Here is a 27,821-nt window from a genome sequence, read left to right as displayed (position 1 = left end):
GTTAACTTGTCATTAGAGAAAAGTTTTTAACTGAATTCTTCGGCACCTACCTGCTAAACTACCAAACGTAAGCTTTCTGCGACCCACTTTCTCAACAAGCCAGACACCCACAAGTGTGAAAAGGAAATTTGTGAAGGCTGTAACTGAAGCCAGCCATATTGCAAGTCTGTCATCTTCAACACCAGACATCTGCAGAATGGTTGCACTGTAGTACCTGGGAGGCAAGAATAAAACAATTGTTGTTAGTTATTCATATAGAAAAATATCTACCCGACTAAAACAGACCAGGAATAACTATTAATAACACCAAGTTAAGATGGGAATTCATGCAAACTATTTAAAGGATCACAATATAGAGACTGTGTTCAGATGAATTCATTTTTAACTTTGTATCAGTAAGAAGAAATACTCAAGCAAGTGAATAGAGGGCTGAAGCCTTTAAAACTTGAATGTACCCCACACCTAGGGACAGTTGACAGATGGTAGTTTCACTAAAACTACCAAGGATAAAGCTCCAACTCCATGGGATGAATCAGAAGGTACCATACACTGTAAATTTATGTACTTAAAAAAATAAAGAGAACTGCTACATATACTAATGAAAATGTGATATAATGGCAAAAATCTGGTACAAGTAAAGAACTTCTTCAAAGACACAAGGAGTAAGAATATATCAGTTTATCTGGCATCTGGTAAGGAGATAAGAAACTTACATTATGTACACAAAGAATGCCTTTGTGGTTCCTAGAAAGGTATACTCTTTAGTAAGCCTCCAGCACAATGTGCCTAGTTAGGTTCTATAGACTCATTTTGTTCCAAATGAATACACTGGAAACTGGCTCTAAAAAATCATAATGCCAACTTGTTGACACACAATGGGAGATATGTCTGGTACGTTTAAAGTGACATGTTTCTCATAGGACATTTCTTTTCCAGGGGAAACATCAGTAGCTGTATCAGAAGATTACTTAAAAGCGGCCCTTAAAACAAAGGAAGCAAAATACTCCTGGCAAATCATCTATGAAATGTGACAAAATTAAAATCCTGAAGATACATTCTGAACCATGGCTTTGCCTAGCTTTTAAGCCATTCCAAAACAAGTTAGCTTTACCCAAATCCAACAGTTGGCATCTGAGCAATGTATTCAATCAAGCTGGATATTTCCATAGTTACAATCTACAGTTTCTGGATATTAGGCAACTTTTTCATAATATTTCAAAAATAAAATCTGTTTGAATACATTTAAGTCTCATTGATTCATCAATGACTACTGTTTACTATTTTTTAAATTCTTATTTTATTTTTTAAATTTTTTATTGGAGTAGTGTTGATTTACAATGTTGTGTTAGTTTAACAAGGTGAATCAGTTATACATATACATATATATCCATTCTTTTTTAGATTCTTTTCCCATATAGGTCATTACAGAGTATTCAGTAAAGTTCCCTGTGTTATACAGTAGGTCCTTATTAGTTATCTATTTTACGTACAGTAGTGTGTATATGTCAATCCCAATCTCCCAATTTATCCCTTCCCCCTCTTGCTCCACTGGTAACCATACTTTGTTTTCTACATTTGTGACTCTATTACTGTTTTGTAAATAATTTCATTTGTACCATTTTTTTAGATTCCACATATAAGCGATATCGTATGATATTTGTGTTTGTCTGATTCAGTGTGACAATTCTAGGTCCATCCATGTTGCTGCAAATGGCATTACTTCATTCTTTTTTATGGCTGAGTAATATTCCATTGTATATATGTACCACATCTTCTTTATCCATTCCTCTGTTGATGGACATTTAGGTTGTTTCCATATCTTGGCTATTGTAAATAGTGCTGCATTGAATATAGGGGTGCATGTATCTTTTTGAATTATAATTTCTTCTGGATGTATGCTCAAGAGTGGGATTGCTGGATAATGTTGGGCAGGGCCATGTTAAGGGGTGCATTTTGAGGTAGCTATGCGCTCAGTACGACTTTAGGCAGCCTGTCTGCTAATGGGTGGAGCTATGTTCCTGTCTTGCTGGTTGTTTGGCCTGAGGCGTTCCAGCTCTGGAGCCTGTAGGCTGTTGGATGGGGCCGCATCTTGGTGCTGAAATGGGGACCTCCAGGAGAGCTCACGCAGATCAGTGTTTCCTGGGGCCTCTGCCACCAGTGTCCTTGCCCCCACAGTGAGCTACAGCTGACCCCCACCTCCTCAGGATACCCTCGAAGACCCCTAGTTAAGTGTAGCCCCGGTTCCTATGGAGGTATTGCTTTGTGCTGGGTCCCAGTGGACCTGAGACCTTTGTGCACCCTCCGAGAGTGGAGTCTCTTTCTCCCTGAGTGTGGAGCCCCTGCACTCAGGCCCTGCTGGCCTTTAAAGCCAAATGCTCTGTGGGTTCTTCCTCCTGATGCCTGATCCTCAGACTGCCTTGGAGGGCTATTTTTATGTGGGAACATCCCTGTGTAGGCTGTGTGGGTTTAATATTTTTTGGTGTGAGTGCTGTTTTTAGTATGGATGTCTGTTACCTCTCGCCTCAGTGCATGCTGGCTGTTATCCCCTTGATAGGAGGTGTGACTGTTGTTGTGGTGACCAGAGCCCGCACTGGATATTGAGCGGGGCCTGCCCTTTGCTCTGTGGTTGTCACTGTCCTGTCAGGGGCAGGGCCTGCTCCCTAGATGTTGGAGTAGAGGGCCCCAGATCTGTTTCTTTTTTTTTTTTTTTTTTTTTTTTTTTTTTGCTGTACGCGGGCCTCTCAGTGTTGTGGCCTCTCCCGTTGCGGAGCACAGGCTCCGGACGTGCAGGCTCAGCGGCCATGGCTCACGGCCCAGCCGCTCTGCAGCACGTGGGATCTTCCTGGACTGGGGCACGAACCCGTGTCCCCTGCACCAGCAGGCGGACTCTCCACCACTGCGCCACCAGGGAAGCCCCCCAGATCTGTTTCTGAGCTGTGGTATGAGGTAGGCAGGACTGGAGCACTTCCACTGGGAGAGAAGCCTCTGAGTTTTCCTCTTCTGGAGCTGTTCACTTGTAAGTGTACTCTGCTGTGTCACTTTTCACCCGTTGTGCGGGCTCACAAATTACACTGTTGTTGGAAATGGTCTCAGCCCCATTTTAACCACGGGTATGCTGGCAATTGGCCCTGGTGTCTCTAAGGCATTGTTTTCACTAGGCCTCCAGCGCAGATCCACCGAAGTCAGGTCCCAGGACTGCAGTAATCGTGTACCTGGACCCGCTGTAGGAGCTATGGAGGCACCTCAGACTCTGGCCTGGCCCAAACCCCACCTGTACGTGCCCACAAAGCCCACAGCTGCCAAAGCTAGACCTGTCTCAGCTGCAGTAGCGCTCTTCCATTTGGATGTTCTACAGGTGCTGAGTTTACAAAGCCGGCAGCGGGGCTGTAAATCGTGGTTCCCGCAGCCACAAGAAGAGATTTCAGCTCTTCATTAGATGCATGGCCCCTGGGGCTTAGCTGTGGTTTCAGCCCCACCCGTGTGTTTAGGCCTCTCACCAGAGTCTGCTCCCGAGGCTACCCAGGAGAACCGGTGCCCACCCAGGCAGGCGGGGGCGGAGGCGGAGACAGGCGGGTCCTGGGAGCCTGTTCAGGTGGGAGCCCCTCCTAGCGCCTGCGGAGGCTGGGGCCTGCACGTAGGGAAGGCGGCTGCAATGGCAGCCCCGCCCCTTGCGTGCCACTCAACAACGGCGCCCTGCCTCTATGGCAGCCCAGGCTTCTTCCGTGAACGTTCCCAGTTGTGGAGCTCCTCACTCCCGTCCCTTCAGGCTGTCTCTTCTCAGCTAACAGCTGTCCACTCCCTGGGTCTACTCTCCAAACCCCACGTTCCAGCACCCAGGCCCCGTGCACCACGGCGGACACCTGTCTCAGGCTGAGGCACGCAGGGCCGTGGCAGGGACCATCTGTGTACCTCTCACTCTGCCCTACCTGCCACAGACCAGGTGCTGCGCTCTCCTCTGAGCCCCCGAAGCTCCCCTTCTGTCCCAGCTGATCTCCCCGCTGGTGAGGGGGCTTCCTCGGTGCAGGAACTTCTCTTCTTCAGCTCCCCACAAGGGGTGCAGGTTCCGTCCCGTTTCTTTTCTTTTTTTATTTCTTTCATCCTACCCGGTTGCACGGGGATTTTACTGGTCCTTTTAGGTGTCCAAGGTCCTCTGCTAGTGTTCAGCAGGTGCTCTGTGAGAGTTGTTCCATTTGTAGATGTATTCTTGATGTACTTGTGGGGAGAGGTGAACTCCACGTCCTCCTATTCCGCCACCTTCAGTAGTGATTTTTAAAAAGTCTGTTTTTTAAATTAATGATGATCTTCTTATGTAAAATATTAACACCAACATGGACTCATTCATCTTAATAAAAAGTGTTTTCCTTTTTTAAAGTGGTAAACTAATAACTTACTATGCAGCGTGAAGGATGTATTTTACTGATCACACTAAAAGTTAGGCTAACCATTTTAAGATTTTGAATTCTGACAGCTCTTCTCAAAAGAGAAACTCCCAGTGAAACCTCTCCCATCATTGTGACAATTGTGAACATTTTGCAGTCAGACTGTGAAGTGATAATAAAAATTATGAAAACAATTCAGTCCATATGAATGGTACTATACAGTTTCCAAGTGCTACTCCATACATTATCTCATTTTCATAAAGACCTGGGCAGCAAGGTCATACCTGTATGTAACCACTGAGTAACTGACATAAATCTAGAAAGGCAGAAAACAGAAATGCTGAGAGAAAATTTAAATATTTAAAGCCAAAAGAATTTGATACTTGTCATGCTATTCTATTACATTTTAGAATCTTCTCAATGTTTTAAGAATAACAACAGATACACTGCACAAATTAATCCTTCCAGATAGAGCGAGAATAAACTAAACAAAACAGAGATATTACAAAAGGCCCTCCCTCTCTATTTGGGGATGCAGAACCTACAGACACTGAGGGCTGACTGTACTTTGTCATTTTATATGAGGGACTTCAGCATCCACTGATTTGAGTATCCATGGAGGTCCTTGAACCAATCTCCCGTGGGTACCAAGGGACAACTGTATTTCGATGTTTTCATTTTTGACACAATAAAATCATGAAATTACAGGTGTTAAATTAATGGCTAGAAATGGGAGTGGTAACAAACAAAATAAGTTGGTCATTTTATTTTATTTATTTATTGATTTTTAACAAAATATTTATTTATTTAGGCTGTGTCAGGTCTTAGTTGCAGCATGCATGCGGGATCTAGTTTTCCCACCAGGGATAGAACCCGGGCCCCCTGCACTGGGAGCACAGAGTCTTACCCACTAGACCACCAGGGAAGTGACCAGAATTTTATTTAAAATGAAAAATGTGTCCTAGGTATGTAAAATAATTTATGGTACTTAATTTATAGAGGCAGACTATAAGTAAAGAGTGGCCCAGGAATCAGAAACTGTCATTCTAAAGGCATCTCTGTGGTGTGCTGGCCAGATCAGGTAACATAATCATTTGTTCACTTAATATTTATGTATTGAGGACATACTATTAAGCTATGTGAGTTACTGAGAGCCCACAGATATGTTATTAGATCCAGTTGTTGCCCTAAAGAAACTCACAGTTTAGTATAAGACAATAAAAAGGAAAGAAATAATTTTAATATTGCAAGGTATACACATAACAATGTGGCATAAAAGACAGACCAAATAATTTTCTTTGATGTATAAAGTTTGTATAAAGTATATGTATAAAGTGATTTTCTGGTAAATTTAATGTTTGAGTTGAGCTTTGAAGAATTCATAGGGGTTTGTCAGCAGGTCTGATGATCTGGGAGGACATTGGTGGTAAAGGAAGTGACATGTATGAACGAAAAAGTACAAAATACTATGCTGGGCTCATAGACCAAAAGTAGTTTACCATGGCTGAACATAAGAAGGTCCATAGGAAAGACAAGTATGACATAAGGCTGTAGCAGAAGGTTTTGTTATAGAGGGGTCTTGACTGCCATGCTACATGTTTGGTTTTTATTCTGTAGGCAATGGAGAACCACGACATGGACTTTAAAGAGAAGTAACACAATTAAGTCTGTTCTGTGAAAAGATCACTCTAACTACAGCAAACTGGGCAGACAGGATGCAGACGGAAACAAGGGTATATTTCTTTAAAGCATTTTTCAGGTCATTATACTGGAAACAGGACCCTGTAGATTTTCTGTATTAATGTGAAACAGTGAGAACAAAGGCTGGAATTCAATGATGGCCTTATATCCTCCTGTCAGCAAGAGTTGCAACTTCAACCCACACTAAACCTTTTTCTGGATGGAGTGTCTTGAGTTTTCATCCTCATTTTTCTTTCTAAAACATTGGTAAATGTATTAGGTTTTACTGCTGCCATAACAAATTGCCACAAACTTAATGGCTTAAATCAACATAAATTTATTTTCTAACAGGTCTATAAGTCAGAAATCTGACACAGGTTTCATTGGGTGTCAAAAATCGAAGATGCCAGCTGGAGAGGCTCTAGGGGAAATAGATTTCTTTGCTTTTTTTGGCTTTTACAAGTCTCCCACATGCCCTGGCTTGAGGGCCCCCCTTCCTCAATATTCAAAGCCAACAAAGGTAGGTCCAGTCCCTCTCAGGTCCTTTCACTCTGATATTCCCTTCTGCTTCCTCTACATTTAAAGACCTTTGTGATTACACTACCCCAGATAACCAGGATAATCTCCTTATTTTAAGGTAAATTGATTAGCAGATTTAATGCGATCAGCAACCTTAATTTCCCTTTGCCATGTAATGTAAAATATTCACATGTTGTTTACAACATGCAGATCTTTGGAGGGGATTGTTCTAGTACATAAAGGTGCTAATAAACAGTAAAATAAGCAAAAGGCCAAAAGTTAGAACGAGAAAGGGAGGAATGAAGATAAGGATATTCACCTAAAGGGTAATCAGTTCCAGAAGAATTTAGACAATAACTATATTCCCTTTCATACTACTCTTTCAAGGGCAGGGGATGACATATCTAGGTCAGAATAATTCATGAACCTTGTTTTTAAAAGTCAGGTCATGGAGTGGTGAAAAGACACATTTAATTTACATTTTAAAATGTGTGAATTCCAATGCTTTTGTAAATGATGCTATCAGCCAACCATTTATGTAATAGGCTACCACTGTACTTAGTCTGAGCCTTTATGTAGTAGTTTGAATTTGCACAAAGCAAACAGAGTTTTCGTCATAAGAGAACAATATGAACAATTAAAAAAGGCTTTCTGGGCTTCCCTGGTGGCGCAGTGGTTGAGAGTCCGCCTGCCGATGCAGGGGACACGGGTTCGTGCCCCGGTCCGGGAAAATCCCACATGCCGCAGAGCAGCTGAGCCCTTGAGCCATGTCCGCTGAGCCTGCACGTCCAGAGCCTGTGCTCCACAACGGGAGAGTCCACAACAGTGAAAGGCCCGCGTACCGGAAAAAAAAAAAAAAAGGCTTTATTTCCTTTTTAGACTCAAAGGAGGGATGCCTTCTCTTTTCAAAATCATTTTATACTATTTATCTGACAAACTATCATCATCTTCAAAGATTCCCTGGATAACCTTTGGTTATCTCACACATACTATCTGTTCCCCAGAGTGAATATGAAAGGCCTGAAGGCAGTGTGTTCTCACAGAAGACCAGCTTCACAAATCTCTATAGATGTCTAAGAACAGAAACAGGCAGACTGTATGTATATCGCTATCTTAGAGATTATGTGAGAGGCAGCTTCCAGTCCTGAATTTTAAATTTGAATAAAACAAAATAGCTCTGGAAAACATGTAGGCTTTGCTAATAGCAATCTATCCTAATGATGACTTTTAACTAGCAATAAAAGCATAAACATGAGCACTTTATATGCTGAGCAAAATACATATATTACGTTCCTATTTGAATAAAGCATTTCATAGGAATTTCTGAAAAAGTTATTTTTTTCAGCTTCTTGAAGCCACAGCCTGTCTTTTTCACTATTGCTAATATAACAGAATTAATTTAACAGCAAGAAGTAGGTACCTAATAATTGTTTGTTAAATTTATTGAACTTATCTACCACCAACTTTTAAAAAGGAATTAAGAATATTTCTAATAAAAAACATGACAGAATTGCTAAAATAAAAATAAAAGACTGAGAAGAGAGAGTAGGAGGGATAAAAGATAAAGATAACTACATGAAAACTTTGGATGCATAATCACTATAAGCTATCTCTAAAATTTCTGGCAGCCAAGGCAAAATAGTAAATGATTGTTTTAACTGTCTGACAAAAAAAAAAACCAAACCCAATTCATAATGAAGATAAACTTTTTTGGGCATGAAATTATAAAGAATTTAATTTCACGAGTAAAAGAGATATGGAATATACTCTTCCTGACACTGTCAGCCAGTCTAAATACAACAAATTAACAGATGAAATTTAGTCATAATTATTTTAATTCATGTGGCACAAAGGTGATATGTACTAGCAGTGTTGTGGATAGTTTCCAAATACAAACCTTGTCTTACTCAATAGCCTTACAGGTCATGTTCACACTTGGGAGAACGACCAAGTTAAATGAGAAGATTGGAACTTCTGGAGCATAGCTGAAGGACTATAAACCCTGAAAGATTCCCATTATCTAAGTTATGTTGTTTGATTCTTTTGGCCCCTATTTGTATCATATGCCAGAATACATTGACTACAGATTTAAGATGCTATTCTAATAGAATATGTTCTTTTAATGGAAAGTATTATATTTTCCTACTGGGATGGTGTTTATACAGTCAAAAACATGGGTAACTATGGTAACTACATCAATAGCTTTAAGAGAAGAATATTTCACCGAAATACAAAATCTTAAAAACAGTTTACAAAATAATTAAACTTTTTGAATCTATTTTATATATTTTGTATATTGAGAAATCTTCTTTGTGTATTATTAGATGCAAACCATAAAGCCAAAAATAAAAGTTAGAAAAGTAGAAATTAGGATTTCATTTATATCATACATGTGTTTAAGCTAATATACTAGTTTATTGTGTCATACTATTCTTAAATCAGGCAATGATCCAAAAATTATAGTAATCCTCAGAGAGCATAATTACTTATCACATTTAATATATTACAAGACAGTTTTCATAATTTAAATGATTTTATTAATCTTTTGGGAAGAACAAAGTAAAAATGTACCAAAGGAAATTAGGGATTTCTACAGACCTTCAGCGTAGCCGATGTGACTGGTACTCCATCTCAGAGACCAGTCCTTCACCCTGGCTTCACAGGACTGGAAACCTCAGGAGAAATAACTGATCTCACCCAGCTTAACCACATCATTAACCTTCCCCTGTGCATCACTAAGAACAATGATAGAAGCTCTCTAATCTGACCTCCAATTCATCAATATGCCAGATTAACTTATTAATTCTTTCTATAAAATATATGGCCACAGGACATTGAACATTTGGGACTTCATGCAGGCTCACATTCCCCATTTGTTGAATGTATGTGTATCAAATCAGGTGTGTTTGTTTCCAAACCTGTTTATGCCTGTCATTATAATTATGTAATTTAATCAAATAATACCTAAATCAATAAAATATAAGATGCTAAAAGAGAGTTACATTAAAAACAAAACTGTATGCTTTTAAAAAGTCAATAAAGGTTAAATTATTTTTAAAAAATTTGTGGGCAACACAACCACAAAAAAATTGGGGATAAGATGTAAAAGTCTATAAGAAGATTCTGCCCTTAGGATTCTTCTCATGTCTTTCAGTTCTTGTTCTATTTGAAAGAAACTAAATCTGGAATTCATAGATGACAATATTGAGTGTGGTTTATGAAAGAAAAACAATTTGGAAGTTCAAGCAGTGGATGTGATGAATTATTGTACAACTAAAAATAAAATGTTGAAGGTATATATGTATCATTTCCTCATAACTGTCTTTTTCAGTTAACTGAACAAGAGCCGATCTTCATCATGTCAGTTAAGAGGGTTTCCACCTTTCCTCACCATATCTCACAACCCTACTTATTTCAGCAACAAGCAGCAATCCAAGGTTTTCAGGTCAACTATTTCCAGCTGGTCACTTACTTCCATATTAACCTGTAGATTCAGTAATTTGCCTCAATCTTCCTCTTGTCCCAGCCCTCCCACACTCTTTCCCTGGGCCCTGTTAACTAAGTCTGGACGTGAGGGTACCACCTTCTTACAGCTTGGATCTAGAGTCCAGGCTGTTTTTCTCTCACATCCTATAAACTCAAGGAGACCTGAAGAAGAGGAGAGGGTGGCAAGGGGAATAAATGAACTACAGCGTCCTCTAACCCTCCTTTTTCAGTTGTTGGCCTACTTCTGGTCACTCCTCATTCAGTGGCAATTTCAGTATCTGCCTCACAATTTCTTTACCACTTCTACCTCTGTGTCATGATTCTTTGTAAGAGTAGCGTCAACATGGTCCACCCATAAAACACCTAGTCTCTTAACTGCTTCACTTCCAAAATCCTTCAGTTATCCTAGTCTCTGACCAGCACCACCTGGTCATAGCTCGCTTACTTGAATTCCTCCACCCACACAATTCTTTACTCTTGTGGAGACTTTTACGCAATACACTCTACCTCTTTTCAGTTATCCATCATCACCCATTTCTGCTTCTTTCCTATAACTGTACTTAGAGTGTTAAGTAGTTTAGATTTCCCAAACCGGTGGTTCTCAGGTATTGGTGTGCTACAGAATGACCTGGAGGACCTGTTAAATCACAAATTGCTAGGCCCCACTCTGAATTTTTGATTCAGTAGGTCTAAGACCAAGAATTTGCTCTTCCAATAAGTTTCCAGGTGATGCTGACACTGCTTTGAAAACTTACTCCCAAGACCATTATTATAATCATTTTCTTTTTACCATTCTCAAATTCCCTGGCCTAGTCCCCCTTTGTAATATTCATGCCATAAAATCTGATTCTGTCTACTTACATACAGCTATTCTTCTACTCTGCAATTACACCTAGCAGCTGAAAGGTTCTAGAGAGAAACACACAAATTGACCTCATATGAAATTCCCTAAGATCCAAACTCTACAGCTCTCAAAAGGATGATTGCATAGTATCTCCCTCCCTTCTTTCCACTGTTCCAGTCTAAATAGCCTCAGGTGAAATCTCACCTAATATTCACTGAGAAAGTGTGAATAATCAGAGAGGTACACCCTCATCTCACCACCACCAAATCTATCCACCTACCTGTTAATTCTACATTAATTCATGGAAAATCAACTAGCACTCAAAATTTCTCTTCTAGATTCCTTCTTCAATATTTGCTGCTTGAATTATTAATCTTTTCGTCTGCTATTTCTCAGCAATTTATGTGTACCTCTCTTACAATACATACCACTTTCCTTCTGGTATTGGAGTTACTTACCTTTTTAAAGTGTATAATTCAGTGGTTTTTAGTATACCTATGACTAAATTTAAATTCCTTAATTAAAATAATGTTCACAATAAAGTATTAAAACAACCCAGAGGGTTTAAAGAAATAAAAATGTTTCTGGAGTACGGTGAGAGGGAAGGGTAGAGTTTCAACACACTCCTCACCACCATGTATTCCTGATTCAGCTGCACTCCTTTCCACTCCACTGGCCAGCCTGGTACCCATGTACCCTCAAGGCTAGGGAAGAGAACCTTAAAAGTGACCGTCTGACTTGTGAGCCTTTTTACTCAAACAATGACAAATTTTCTCTTTAGCTCCAAGTTGTACACATATAACGCCTCATTAACTCAAACAAGAGGGAAAAAGGTGATGGTCTATTTAAAATTTTTCTCAGGGAGTCTAAGAGCCTGAGTGAGAAAAAAGGGCAGGTCATGTCATTTACTTTATGAAAAAACTGCTTTTGGCACTATCAAAAGGGTATAAAATGGTATTTTATTTTAAGCTACAAGGCACTCAAAGGTTTGTCTGTAATCAAAAGTTTGCAAGAACTTTCATTCTATATAAAAGCAACATTTTACAGCATGGTCAACAAAACTGTGATTATGCAAAGATATGTAGTTTTATGCACATTATTTATAATTGTAAATCTCTGCAGAATCACAGATTGGGAAAACGACCAAGAGTATGGAGGATGAAGTAAAAAAAAGAAAAAAATAAAATGCAAAATTAGAGAGCAGAATCTCAACTATTAAAATTAATCACAGAAAAATAAGACAAATAAATACACCAAAATGTTAAGATACACTAAATCAAAGATTTTAAGTGGCTTTTCTTCTTTATAGGTTTCCAGTTTTCCATAATAAACACATGTTATTTAAAAGTATTAAAATTTTGTAGATTAGAATATGTCATACATTGTATTCAGGCATCATAAACCTCCAACTCTGTGAACTAAATCCAATATTATTTTAAGTAAAACAAACATGAAATAATAATTGTGAGGAACTAATATATGTCTGTTTCTCTTCAGATAAAGCCACTTGCAACTTATTTTTTCTTTGCCAAATTTAGTATTTTCTTAGATGAAATGATACATTTTTTATGTCTTAGTGCCCAAAACACCACAAATAAGACATTGTAATAAATTTGAAACATATCTATTTAATTCAACAAATATTTACATGATAATAGTAATGGATGTTTTAGTGGAAAATAAGTATATAATGGTTGAATGTCTCAATTATATGCAATTAAAATATATCTATTTGAGGAGTATTATGTGCTAGAGACAGTGGGAAATAAAAAGACAAGTAATATCTGGGACTGTTTGGGGAGGGCAGGGTCTCTCATTCCACTGAGGAAAACTGCCATACACATAAAAATTACATCCCAATGGGCCAAGTTTTATGGGAGCTGTAAGATTAAAGTGCTATTTGAACATAAAGGCAGTGATCAACTCCACCCAACAGTCCAAATTGTTAATCAGTGATTCCAATTAGCCATATTACCACATCTAATATTCCAACATTGAAAAAAATACAAAAGGTCAAGGAATGTAGGATGCTAGTTACCACAAGACTTAGTCTGGGACAGCCTTTGAAACCAGCTCAAGGATCATGCACAGAGAGAAGTAGAAAGGACTTGTGAGACTATAAATCATAATCAGAATGACAAATACCTATTTGGTTCACTGAGTAGAAAAACTGTAGTGGCAGAGATGGATGTTATAGCCAGGAAGGAAATTCTTGGTTTTGATTTCATTGGAGATGGCAATGATCTGAATGTGACTACATTTAAGGGGAGCCTTTGATGCAGGGGATCCATGATAAATGGAAAAGGAGCTCCATCCACTGGTGCTCATGAAGCCAAAGAGTTGAGTGAGGAAGAAGGCATACTGGAAGGAAAGGATGCTATAAAGGTCAACAGGATTTCTCACTTCTCAAAGAGTGAGAACAACACACTGACTGGCTGTACTTGAAATTCCCTAATATGCTCACTCTTCAACTCTCCAAAATGATGAGTCCATCTCCTGAGGAAGAGTGGGCTTGTGGAACAAGAGAAGGCAGCAGAAGTAGGATGCAATTCTGTGAACAAGGTACCAGAGAATTCCGTCACCTAACATGTAAAAAGTATACAGATAATTTTCTTTGTTTCCCTATTTCCTGCTGTATTGTGGATAAAGGAATTGCATGGCGTGACTTAACTGTTCTAGATATGAAACCAATACCTATAAGTTTAGATGATTACAATAAACTTTCTATGAAAAGATAAATATTAATGGATATTATAGTCACCACAAGGACTCAGAGAGAAGTTCTCTCTGACCTTAGTAAGGAGGAATTCTTGTGCTTCCCTGGGATAACTGATTTATTTCTATCTTAGGGACACTGTGAAACATGTATTGTCTACATTGTATTGGCTGCTAAAACATTTAGAGTAACACGATTCTCAAACTGTAGTGTGAATAAAAATCAATCTGGAGATTGTAACAAACACAAGATTCCAAGTTGTCCATCCTCTTTGCTCATCCCCACCCACTTACCATTGCCCAGAATTGATTCATTTTAAGAGATTCTAACTTAGGGGGTTCCAAGAACACTTTGAAAATGATAGGCTTTGTGACCTAGTTCATACAGACACTACTCTACAGCAAGTTTCTTTTACAGAAATCATCTTATCTTGTCGTACTTTGTCCTCTTTCCTAAATCACTATCTTTAAAGATTGCACCTACTACCTCTCTATATGTTTAATTAAGTCCTCTTAAACTTCTTCTGGAATAAGGAAGGGTTGAAGTGAATAAAGACTTTTGGATTAGTATGACTAAATGTTATTTTTCCCTTTCCAAATATTGGGGAAAGAAAGCTGATCAATTTTTTAACAGCAGAGGAACAAGTTGAGCTGTAACAGCCCTGGGCAAAAAAACACTGCAAAGAGAGGGCTCCCACACCAATGTATTATTAAACAGTAAATTAGTCTAACTTGATGCAGGCACGTTGACAGCACTGTGCCCTTTGATGTTCAAAGAAAGACCTAAAACTGCGCTTGGTTCATTTCAAGTGCATGCAGGCAGCACCAGGACATGCTTGTTCAATTATTAGTGGAAGTGCAAGACCTTTCACCAATGACAGAAAAAATTCTGCCTATGTGTACACATGAAGTTTGACCTAAAGAAGAAAAAGCAATTATCAGTGAGTCAGCGTACATTTATTGAGGTGATACATCATGAAAGACATTCATTTTAATTTTTAAATACTATAGAAAAGCATTGAATCATCTTGTTCATTCTGAAAAACCAGAATTAGGAAAATACTTTTGAGTTAAATATTTCTGTGTGTCTGAATTGACTGGATTGCCTTAATTCTCCACTTTCCTTTAAACATGTAGAATTGGTTCTATAAATGCCCTTTTCATTTTTTGTTTCTTATGATGAAAACCTAAAGCTGCTTCATAAGAAACACAGAAGAGAAAAACAACAAGAATAATGGCTAACATTTATTAGCATTTTCTGAGTCTATGAAACTCAATTTTAGAGTTGGAGCTGATGGCAGAACTTCTCTCCTGATAAAAGTGGAAAAGGAGAAATAACATCTATTGTGCACTTACCATATGCCAAGTAGTAGCCAGATGTGATTTACCCATATTATATCATTCAATCATCACACTTTATGAAAATGCAAACTCAATAAGAGTCAATAATAAGCATTTTTAGGGTATGATTAACTCAACATAAAGCTCTCCATTCTCACACATACACAGGATTCCAAAGAGACTGTTATGGAAATTCTTACTCAGTTTATTCACTCTATGCACAGTGCAAAACATAAACCCTTATGCACATTTACAACTTTACAATTTTTTTCTGCATGAAAACTATTTTCATTTTCTGCAGCTAGAGTCTTTTGTATTGTTTAGCACTGTTGCTGCCAAATAAGTTGTCGTTAATTGTGAAATTCATAAAATATAAAAATCATAAAATTACACTTAATTAGAAAGAGACCTTCAGAGATGGGCCAATGGATGGGCAGCCAGCCTGTTACAAGAGATATCCCAGAAGCATGCTTCCCTTTAAGGGGGATATACAGCACTAGCTTGTCCCAGAAGCCCAAAGCCAACTAAACTCTCCTCTCCACTGGGAACTCTAGAATCAATTAAAATAAACTTAAAGAACAGACTTAAAGGGGAATATAAATAACAAAAAGAGCATCTTTACAAACGTAGGAGAAAAAGGAGAAGTAGAGTTATTCACACATTCTGTCTATTATGGTGATGGTGGGGCAAGGAACTATTGGATACTGAACAGTTTTTTTTGTTTGTTTGTTTTAAACACTGGAGAGTAGACTTCCTTCTCCTTCCAGCTGCTTCTATTTTAATGACCTGACGTGGCTGAGGATTACTTACTTATTCCAGTTCTATGAGAAAGCAACCTGCTATTCTGTTGTGAAGACTATTGTTATATTTTAACTAAATCTGTGTGTGTGTGTGTGTGTGTGTGTGTGTGTTTTGATTTCTAGAAGTTCTTTCTTCTTGGCGAGGAAGGCACAGAAGTGACGGTATTACTACAGAGAGGAAAGAGCATGGACCTGGAGCCAAGAAGTATGTGCTCATTCTTGTCACTGTATGAGGCCCCTCTTCTGTTTTGCCTTCCCCTTATTGATTAAATAAGGCAGAAGCCAGAGGGGTATGGTGTGAACAGACCAGTGATCAACAACTCTTTTCCTTCTAATTCCAGGAACCTTCAAAAAATGAGTTGGCCCCTGCTCTGTACCCTACATCCCAGACCTACTCGCAGCCTTGTGAAACCTGGAAACTCTATGGAACTGATCTGGCAGATATCAACTAATGAATCAATTGGGCTGACTTAGTAAACACCCCTGGAGAATACATGTCCTTCTGGAGACGTAGCAGAGCCATGTAAGTAGGTTGCCTCAAATGCCCAAGTTCTGCTGCTTGTCTAGTTCGTGGGAGAAAATGCTTATGTACTTAACCATTCTACATTCTTTACTTAAAACATACAATTTAGCGACACACTTACAATTAGTGACAGTATGCAAAACTTATCCTGTTTTTGAATATTTACCCTTTATCAGACCGGACAGAATTGCAAGAGGGCACTGAACTAACTTTTCATGATCACTTTTTAAATATGATGTTAACAGTGGCACAACAGGCAAAGTTCAACATAGAGATCCCTTTGAATATAGATAGTATTTTCTTCCATATGGAATTCTTATAATCAAAATTTTATAATATAATACTACTTGATGAGACTTAGCTTTATATCCTGACTCATATAGCTATAATCTCATATAGTTTTGATCTGCTTATATCTGAATAAAAACAACTAAAATTATTCCAGGGTTTCAAATAACCATAAACACTGAACTATTTTTCTTCTGAACAGTTCAAAGTGTTTACTTTTCAAAAATACAAATGAAAACTCTCCCTATATTGAACAGTATAACTTAAAATGTTAGCCGTGATACTGTGGTTTTAGAAATATTTACAAACTAGATGAAGGGATTGCTCTTATTTTTACTAAAAGTAAACCAGATGTTGGCTTACATTATCATGTCACACTATTCATTTTAAAGTTTATTAGGCCTATCTTTTTGCAGATCATACATATCTGACTGCTTACTTATTTATCATTTATAATTCCAATTCAAATCTCAAAATTTGTTATCAATCTCATATTTGTTGCTAAATTTTTCATTATGTATTTCTAAATTATCACCTTATTTTCTCAGGAAGCTATATATTTCCCTTAAAATTTAAAGTACTGGCAGATTCTTGTGCTTTTTTATATTAAATGAGAAATTTTAACATACGTTAATACAAGTATATGCTTCCTCTCAAACAAGTTATTCTATATTTTATAACTATTAGAGTGTGAATGTACTCTACAGCCTCACACACTATTATACACTTCAAGTGAGTACAGGCAGAGTTTATGCTTTAGTGGTGAAAACTATTTTACTTTAAGTTCTAAACCCTCATTTGTTCTTATTATCCCATATGATTATTTCAACTAAAAAATAAATATAATTATTCATATCTTTATCTGCTTCCACTTCCAACTTGTCTCTGGCTAATAATATTTTTTATTTCTATAATAAGTTAAAATTGCTACATGTGAGCAGAAACTCTACAATCTGTAAAATAATCCCAGTCACCAGTATTAAGTAATATATGTCTGTATCACTTTTTTAGTACGAAATCATGAATTATTAGTATATAAAATCTTGAGTCGGGCTTCCCTGGTGGTGCAGTGGTTGAGAGTCCGCCTGCCAATGCAGGGGACACGGGTTCGTGCCCCGGTCCGGGAAGATCCCACATGCCGCGGAGTGGCTGGGCCCGTGAGCCATGGCCGCTGAGCCTGCGCATCCGGAGCCTGTGCTCCGCAATGGGAGAGGCCAAAACAGTGAGAGGCCCGCGTACCGCAAAAAAAAAAAAAAAAAAAAAAAAATCATGAGTCATATATAATGAATAAATAAGGAGACTATTATTCAATTTACAGGAAAACGTTGGCCATCTGTTTACCTTAAAAAAAACATATGTAATTGAAAACTCATGTAGTTCATTAGAGCATCATTATTATTATACAACATGGTTTATAAAACTGAAAAAAATTAAAACCACATTGTGCCAGGCAGAGTAATGGCCTGCCAAAGGTGTCCATGTCCTAATGCCCAGAATCTGTGAAAATGTTATTTACTTTACACAGTAAAGGAAAATTAAAGTTGCACATGGAATTAAGGTTGACCTTGAGATAGGGAAATGATAGTGTATTATTCAGGTGGGTCCAACATAATCACAAGAGTCTTAAAAGTCAAAGTTGGAGGCAGAGAAGAGTCAGAGAGACATGTGACTAAGAAGGAGGTCAAAGTGATGTGATGTGAGGATTCAACTCACCATTGCTGGCTTTGAAGATGGATTTTTGGGTGGAGGATGGGAGGGGGCATGAACTGAGGGTTGCCTTTAGAAGTTGGACAGGCAAGGAAATGGATTCTTCCCTACACATTCCAGAATGGAATGCAGTCTTGCTGACATCTTGATCTCAGCCCATTGAGACCCCTGTCACATTTCTGACATAGAGGATTTAAGATAATAAATTTGTAGGATTTTTGAAGTCACTAAATTTGTGGGGTTTTGCAGCAGCAACAGAAAACTAATACATTGATACCCTACCATTATGAGATTGGTTAAACAAACTATGGCCTAACTATAAAAAATAATTCTATAAAACTATTAAAAACATTTTAAAATGATAAGTAATAACATGGAAAATAGTAACATCCTACTATTAAGTAAAAAACTAATAAATGGGTATATATGACATGATTTTAATTCTGTAAGTCAAAGTATATACAGATAAAATAAAAAGGGAAATGTCATCTCTGAGAGATGGGATTATGAATAATTTAAATATATTTCTTTTTACTTTTTCATGTTAATGATGAATTTTATTACATACATATTCTTAAAAAACAAATGGTAACAGAAAAATGTTGGGCACCTAAATTACTAAGTCCCTCAAAGTTTCAAAAGTACTTTTTCAGATCTAATTTGAAGATGCATGTAAGAAGCTCTTCTCTTGGAAAACTTTACCAACCATTCCCCAATCCCCTTCGCCCTTTCCATTAAGCACTAAGCTCCTATCTATGCACTGTGATTACCTTTAACGTGGCATCTTCGCATTGTAGGATAACTGCTTCTTTATTTTTGTGACTCCTCCATTGAACTCTCAATAACCTTAAGGAAGGCACCCTATTTTGCTCATGATTGCATATTCCTATCCATTCACAGAGCTTGGCTCATAAGTAAAATCATTAATAGTTTAGGCCAGAGAAGATGGGGGGTTTATAATTTATTTTAAGAAAGCATATGAACACCTCTGATATACTTACTCAACCCTACTGCTTCTTCAGTTAATGAATTATAGGAGCAATGAAAGTATGTCACTTCATGATTTCTATAGTGTAGATTAAGACAGGAATTTGAAAATAATGGATATTTTCTGCAGGCCTATTTTACTGCCAACAATCCTCAAGGTTTGCAATTCTACATCTTAGAAACTTGGAGGCTTAGAGAGGTTAAGAACTTGCCTGAGGTTAGTGGTACTGATGGGTTCAGATAAGGACTCATTCCCCTAAATCACACTGCTGCTTAAATCTATATGGGTTCAACATTTATCTATAGCCTTTCCTAGTCACTCAGCTGAGACAATCTGTCTCCTTTACTGTGAAATTACCATGTTTATAAGTGGTCTCATCATCATCATTATTGCCTATGGTTCTGCTTTTTTTTTTTTTTTTTTTTTGCGGTACGCGGGCCTCTCACTGCTGTGGCCTCTCCCATTGCGGAGCGCAGGCTCCACGGCCATGGCTCATGGCCCAGCCGCTCCGCGGCATGTGGGATCTTCCCATACCGGGGCACGAACCCCTGTCCCCTGCATTGGCAGGTGGACTCTCAACCACTGCACCACCAGGGAAGCCTGGTTCTACTTTAAAAAAAATAAAAATAAAAATAAAAATAAAAGGTTTGTAAAGATACAGGAGGAAAATAATCCTTATCTTGGGAAATATGCTTATCTCAATAATGAATATGGTTTTGTTAGTAGGTTTAATCAAGCCTATTAATTCTCTCCTGTGGAGCAGAGCACACTTAACTTCTGTTCTCAAAAATTTGCAAACGACCAAGGAGCATGCATTTTATTGTAGTTTATGTTTCCACTTCTGCACCACATAGTATACTATTTATATTGTAAGTAATAAAAGGAGCCTGAGCTGAGAGAAAGCCATGGTTACATTTCTGTAACTATTAAGGCTGTCTCTTACCCCATCTATCTCATTAGTCTGCATGTCTTGCAGCAGGTTGGCAAGGGCACATTTCCTTATTCTTTCACTGGTTGGGTCACAGGGATAGATATGCTGGCTTGTGCATGTCTTTACTTCTCCCTGAGGGGATCCATGATACAGTTTGGCCCGGCCACAGGAGCTGCCATTGGTGCTATGCCATAACAGATTTCACTGGATGAGCTCTAGATTGCTTATGATTTTATCATTGTGCCTTGATCTGTAGACTGTTGAGGCTTAACTTTAGTCAAGAGGAAGACACTTTAGAAAAAAAAAATATTGCTATCCTCATTTTAATTCTCATTGCTTTCTTGTTTTTTTTAAAAATGATAATTTGAGTGCATTAAACAATAAACCTATTTCTTTGAGCAGATTCTCATGAATCTGCCTTTCATCTCGACCACAGAAAATAGCGATGAATGAATATCAATAGTAGCCTGGTCAATTAATTTGGACCTAGTTGGTTTTCTTTAAAAACAAACAAGAAGTATCATATTTGTTCCAAACTGGTAATAGAAAAACTCTCTGTAACAGAGGGGATAAAAATTTGTCCCTAACATGAGTATAGACCTACGTTTAAAAGCAGAGGTCAAATCAGCCAAAGTTGTACTAGATTTTCTGCCTTTTACATAAATCAAAGTTGTAGAGCATCATCAAGTTTGCAAAGAAAGCAAATCCTGAACATTTATACTGATACTCGGCCAAACCTTATACTGAAAAATAAAATTAAAAATTTTAACTAGATTCTAATTTTGACATTACAATTTGAATTCAAATTACTCTAAATTCAATTAATTGAATTCAATTTCCATATTATTGAAATGAAAACCATGATAATGTACTCTTTGCATACTCTCTACTGAGGAAGACAGTACAAAAGATTAAATAAGAGAAACCAATGAGAGTTACAGAGAATAAGAAAGTGAAACCATATAAGTCATTTAAGTTAGGTTGGCCAATTCTCTACGAAAATACCTGATGGCATTTTAAACAGATGGTTGTTTTCTTCCAATAATTTATTTTATCTGTATCTATTTTATAGAAAATAAAATATTTATTTGAAAATTTACAGCACTTTTCTAATAAAAATAAAATTTAGGGTTAATTTAAAAGAAGTCAGATTCCAACTAGAAAAACTAATCTTTTGTACAATAAATAATATGTGCTTTTTTTTGGGGGGGGGGACAGGGTTTGTTTATGGGAGGAGTCCTGGACCTGGTTTTAAAGTCTTCATTTTCAAGTAATTTATTTAACTAAACTTGAAACATATTTTCTGCAATTTATTTGAAGCCTAAAAAATAATGTCTTCAGATTCTGTTAATAATTGAAAACATAAAAAGTCAATCCATTCTTTTTGTTAAACAATAAATTAATTTTTACAACTGATAAATGTGTTAGTAGGGAGTAACAAAAATATTGAAAAAATTGACATGTACAATATTTCAAAAGGCAAAGCAATTTACTTTTAAATGTTTCAGTACACTTGGTAGGCAGTTGGTACATTATGGTAAATGTTTAGTACATTTTAATAAATGTTTTTGCAAGCATTTAGTAAGCATGGTCATACCAGCATTCTACTAGCTACAGTACCGTGTCACTAGGTCTTTGCACATAGCAGCAGCTCTATTAACTAAATTGAAAATGAAGAACTCTGAAAATCTTGATTTGTCTTCAATTGTTATCAGTAAAAAATATGGCCATCACAGCTTTTGAGTTAAAATTTTATTTTGCTTTACTTTGTTTAATTCTAATTCACCGAATACTAGTTATCCACATTTTCAATCTGATTAACAGAACATTCATGAACATGATGAATAAAAGTAGATTACAACAATATTTTTGTAGAATTTTTTCTCTGAGCCATAATCAACATTCAGACACTCAAGTCACTAAACCTTTAAGAAAAACATTTGCTTGATGTAAGAACAGAATGTCAAGAAGAGGTAAAATTAGCCTTCAAGTCTACAAAAATAATTTGTCCTGCTGAATTGATTTAGCTTGGATATTGGCGTGTTTAAACCCAGACCATATTTGAAATGGATTAAAAATTCTAACACTGAACTGATTAAAGGGCAAAATAAAATTAAACCGATCTTTTTTTTTTTTTTTTTGCGGTATGCGGGCCTCTCACTGTTGTGGCCTCCCCCGTTGCGGAGCACAGGCTCCGGACGCGCAGGCTCCGGACGCGCAGGCTCAGCGGCCATGGCTCACGGGCCCAGCCGCTCTGCGGCATATGGGATCCTCCCAGACCGGGGCACGAACCCGTATCCCCTGCATCGGCAGGCGGACTCTCAACCACTTGCGCCACCAGGGAGGCCCTAAACCGATCTTTTTGTGTTACTTTAAAGGTATATATTTTAGAATCAGGGTTAACAACTACAGCAGACATCAGCAATCATTAAGTTCAAGGTCAATCCAAAGGACTAGCTAGGCTCATGGGAGAATACTGGCCTTCGGTGGCAATAAAAAATACAAGTAAAACAAATGTAAAGATTAGGGAAGAAAGCAGGGAGATGTAACAAAGATAAAGAGAGAAAAAGCAAGCAAAAAGGGAAAGAAAGGAAAAGGAAGGTAAGACAAAAAAGAAGAAGAAATGGAGATGAAACCACAGAGTACTAACAATAACTGTCCAAACTACTGCTACACAGAAAGCTGGTGAGCAAACCCTACTATACCTGTACTTAAAATGCACTCTAGGACCATGATCTAAATCCTGCAGGAAAGAGAAGGAACCACAACCAGCAGCAGCAGAACACTAAGTAATAGGTGGTGAGTGGGTCTGCCACTCTTGGATGCACCTTAGGATGTACTAAACTGCAGAAGTTACAGGTATTTTTCAAAGAAAAATACGATTTCCAGAAGAAAATAATAGTGCTCAACAGCATTTAAATATGTCCAAAGTTTTCTTAAAAATTGAAGACTTCAGATATTATTCAGTATATCCCAGTAAAACACCTTGCACTTCATATTTATTAGTTTTTCATATAATCAAAAGCTTGTAAAGTTGTATACACTTTTATTGAAAAACAAATTATTTTGCCAATAGTGAGTTAAAATATTTACAACTTTTATAATTGTTACAATCAAGTTACATGCATGAAAAAACCCATGTCCTTTTTTTTTTTTTTAACTGGAATTTCAACTTGCTACATGGTGGAGTGTATATGTAATATATGTCTTCACTTATCTTATTTTAACCAAAAAGATGGGATAGTAAAAGAAAAAAAAAAAACTGAAGAAGAGACAATTTCTAACCCTTAGTTCAGTGCTTACTTTCATGAGGGCAAGCAATTGATATTAATTGTTATTTCTGTATCAGTATTCCTGTGAATAAAGAGACCTCTGGAGTAAGAGACATATTATGCCTTTTGGCCAATCTTTCTGTGACCCAATCCTTCCATCCATTAAAAAAAGGATGGTGACAACTGATATCTATATAATACACACATTTAAAACAAAGAGACTAGCTCAAACCCTTTATTATTTTTTATTGTGAATTTTTTAAAATTGAAGTAGAGTTGATTTGTAATATAGTGTTAGTTTTAGGTATATAGCATAGTGACTCAGTATTCTTGCAGATTAAATTCCATTACAGGTTATTACAATGTATTGAATATAATTCCCTGTGCTATATAGTCTATCATTGGTCCTTATCTATTTTAAATGTAGTTGTTTGTAACTGTTAATCCCATATCCTTAATTTGTCCCTGCCCTGCCTTTTACTCTTCCTTTGCTAACCATAATTTTGTTGTCTATGAGTCTCTCTCTGTTTTGCATATACATTCATTTTTATTATTTTTTAGATTCCACTATTCCATTATGTATATAAGTGATATTACATAGGATTTGTCTTTCTCTGTCTAACTTACTTCACTAAAGCATAATATCTTCTAGGTCCATCCATGTTGCTGCAAATGGCAGTATTTCATTCTTGTTTAATGGCTGAGTAATATTTCACTGTATATACACCACATCTTCTTAATCCAATTTTCTGTTGATGGACATTTAGGTTGTTCCCGTATGTTGGCTATTGTAAATAATGCTGCTGTGAACACTGAGGTACATGTATCGTTTCAAATTAGTGTTTTTGTTTTTTTCTGGATATATACCCAGGAGTAGCACTGCTGGGTTATATGGTAGTTCTATTTTTAGTTTTTTGAGGAACCTCCATACTGTTTTCCAGAGTGTCTGCACCAATATACATCCCTACCAACAGTGTACAAGGGTCCGCTTTTCTCTGCATCCCTGTCAGCATTTGCTATTTGTGGTCTTTTGGATAACAGCCATTCTGACAGGTGTGAGGTAATCAAGCACTTTGAAAGAACATGGTTATACTTCTGCCAGTCTTCAAAGACAGACTTTAAGCTATGCCCAAATAGGGCTCCCAATTTCAGAATCTCATACCTCTGCTTAACAGACAGATGTTATAACAATCAATTGCCTACCACAAGTACGCAGGAAAAGATATAACAATTACACTGCTATAACTAGTAGGATGGAGATGTTTTACTGTTTCTACAAGGAACTGCTGCTGGACTACAGCCTTTAATTCAAGAGTTAGGCAGCACTGGCCCAATAGAGCATTGTGTGATGATGGAAAGGTTTTATATTTGCTTGTCTAATATGAAAGAGACACCAACAACCTGTGGTTATTGAATACTGGAAATGTGGCAAGTGCTACTGAGGAAGTGAATTTTAGATTTTACTTAATTTCAAATTAATTTTCATTAAAATGCATGTGGCCATTCTATTCCACAGAGCTATTCTATTGACAGCAGAGTTAGAGAATCTGTAACTAAAGGCCCAAATTAAGTAATATCTCCAGTTTATAAAAATTAGAAAACACAATATTAAAAAAAAATCACTCCACAGAGGGCAATCAAGATGGCGAGTAAGAGGACATGGAGCTCACGTCCCCCCCACAAACACATCAAAAATACATCTACATATGGAACAATCCTCACTGAAAACTAATTGGAAACTGGCAGGACTCCTATACAACCAAGGCTGTAAGAGAGATACATATGTTCTTGGATAGGAGGGGAAGAACAGTGATTAGGTTGGGACCTGTGTCCCTGGGAGGGGACTGAGAGGAGAAGGGAGATTACATGAGTGGACACCCACCATGGAGAGTGAGCAGGTTTAGCCATACATTGTGCGTTCCAGTCCTGGGGTCCTACAAGGAGGAGACAAGACCCCTTGGGTGGTTGGAGGACCGCTGGGTCAGACAGAAAGGCTGGAGAAACCTGGACGGTGCTCACGAGGGGCAAACAAACTAGCCCGAGGCAGGATGCAGAGAGGTCTGCCCTATCAGCAGTCAGCTTTCCTGTGACAGACTCACTGTGGGCTCCAGTCTGAGCTGAGCAAGTGCTCCAGCCCTGCTCACTCCACACCACAGTGCAGCACTGGATCTGGGGCTGCCAGGACCAGGTGAAAGACTCAACCTGGTCCCAGGGTGGAGCCTTGGTGGGAGAGCAGTGGCCATTGTTGGTGCTTACTCAGGCACAGCCTCATAAGCAGCCCAGATCCCTGATGGTGGCTGCTGTACCACAGCTAATCCCCAGACATGAGCTGAGAGTCCACATGGGTCCCCATCCGCCCTGCAGAGTGGTTCCACAACAGTGGGGGAGCAGTGAAGAGATGTGAGAGACAAAGAGGTCTTGCACGTACGGCTGCATTTGAGCAGAGCCACAGATGCCTACACTGGCGGCTAATAGGATCTCTGTTGGTGAACAGGCCTCACTTGTTTCAGCATTCCCCTTCTCTGGGGCAAAGGTCCCAGTGCAGGGAGAGGGAAAAACACACACTTAAAGGGAACAGAGCCAGCTCAAGCCTGAACCTCAGGGCTTCTCCTCCAGCAACTTAGAATCTAGTGGTGAGCAACTTAGACTGGGTGGTGAGCAGAGAAGTCTAGCCTCATATCTGCAGCCTGTTCATCCATCTCCAGCCCCACCCACTACCAAGGTGACTGCTGCCACCACACCCAGAGGAAAGATGACTGCATCCATGTTAAACCCAGCTCTCCCATCAAAGGCATTGGGCACATGCAGTCTGTATAGATACACTACCACACAACAATACCCCTTTAAGGCTGTAATAAGTAACTGTTTCATCTAAATTCATAGAGGCAGAGAAAGTTAAAGCAAAATGGAAAGGCAGAGGAACTACTCTTAACTGAAAGGGCAAAAGAAAAATCCCTGAAAAAATAAATAATGAAACAGAAATAAACAGTTTACCAGATAAAGAATTCAAAACATTGGTGTAAAAATGTTAATTGAATTAGGGAAAAGAATTGATCTAAACACTGAATATTTTAACAAGGAACCAGAAAATATAAAAAAAAAAATCAGAAATGGATAATTCAACAGCTGAAATAAAACACACACACACACACAGTAAAAGGAATGAATAGCAGACTCAGTGATACAGAAGAATGCATAAGTGATCTAGATGGAATGATGGAAATCTCCCAATCAGAACAGAAGAAAAAGAAACTTTTAAAAATGAAAGCAATTTAAAAGATCACTGAAATAACATTAAGCATTCTGGCATCCAGAAGGAGAAGAGAAAAGGAAGGGGATAGAAAAGGTATTTGAGGAAATTATGGCTGATAACTTCCTAAACCTGAAGAAAGCAGATATCCAGGTACAGGAAGCTCAGAGGGTCCCAAACTACATGAACTCAAACAGACCCACACTAAGACATATCAGAATTAAAATAGTAAAAGTTAAATATAAAGAGAGAATTCTAAAGGCAGCAATAGAAAAAAAAAAAAAAAAAAAGACAAGAGGGTTCCCTTTTCTCCACACCCTCTCCAGCATTTACTGTTTGTAGATTTTTTGATGATGGCCTTTCTGACTGGTGTGAGGTGATACCTCACCATAGTTTTGATTTGCATTTCTCTAATGATTAGTGACGTTGAGCATCCTTTCATATGTTTGTTGGCAATCTGTATATCTTCTTTGGAGAAATGTCTATTTAGGTGTTCTGCCCATTTTTGGATTGGGTTGTTTGTTTTTCTGATATTGAGCTGCATGAGCTGCTTGTAAATTTTGTAGATTAATCCTTTGTCAGTTGCTTCATTTTCAAATATTTTCTCCTATTCTGAGGGTTGGCTTTTCGTCCAACAGTTACTTTAAATGTCAATGGACTAAATACTCTGATCAAAAGTCACTAGGTGGCTGTTGGATAAAATAACAAGACTTCAATATGCTTCCTACAAGAGACTCACTTCAGGACTAAAAATACATACAGACTGAAAGTGAGAGGATGGAACAAGATAATTCCTGAAAATAGAAATGAATAGAGAGCAGGGGTAGCAAAACTCATATACAAAAAAATAGATTTATACAAAGGCTATAACAAAAGACAAAGAAGGACTTTATATAATGACAAAGGGATCAAAACAAGAAGAGGATATTACATTTGTTAACATATTTGCACCCCCTACAAAAGCATCTAAATATTATAAACAAATACTAACAGACCTAAGGGGAGAAATTAACAATAGTTCAATAATATTAGGGAACTTTAACACCGCATAGACATCAATGAACAGATTATCCATACAGAAAATGAATAATGCAGCAG

General features: G+C 37.8%; 1 protein-coding gene across 2 annotated transcripts in view; it reads right to left on the bottom strand.

Moving 5' to 3' along the window:
• Positions 1-27,821, bottom strand: part of SLC2A13 (solute carrier family 2 member 13) — a 458,725-nt gene that overhangs the window by 122,782 nt on the left and 308,122 nt on the right. Inside the window, exon 5 of one of the 2 annotated variants that reach the window (XM_060113251.1) lies at positions 51-214. The exons of the other annotated variant lie outside the window; for it this stretch is intronic. Coding sequence (XP_059969234.1) covers positions 51-214 — 164 coding nt within the window. The remainder of the gene's footprint in view (positions 1-50; positions 215-27,821) is intronic. 2 annotated transcript variants of the gene reach the window in all.

This window comes from Mesoplodon densirostris, chromosome 11 (assembly GCF_025265405.1).
Source record: "Mesoplodon densirostris isolate mMesDen1 chromosome 11, mMesDen1 primary haplotype, whole genome shotgun sequence".
In the NCBI taxonomy this organism is placed as follows: domain Eukaryota; kingdom Metazoa; phylum Chordata; class Mammalia; order Artiodactyla; family Ziphiidae; genus Mesoplodon; species Mesoplodon densirostris.
Note: the sequence above shows the minus strand (reverse complement) of the source record. Positions and strands in the feature narration are given on the sequence as shown.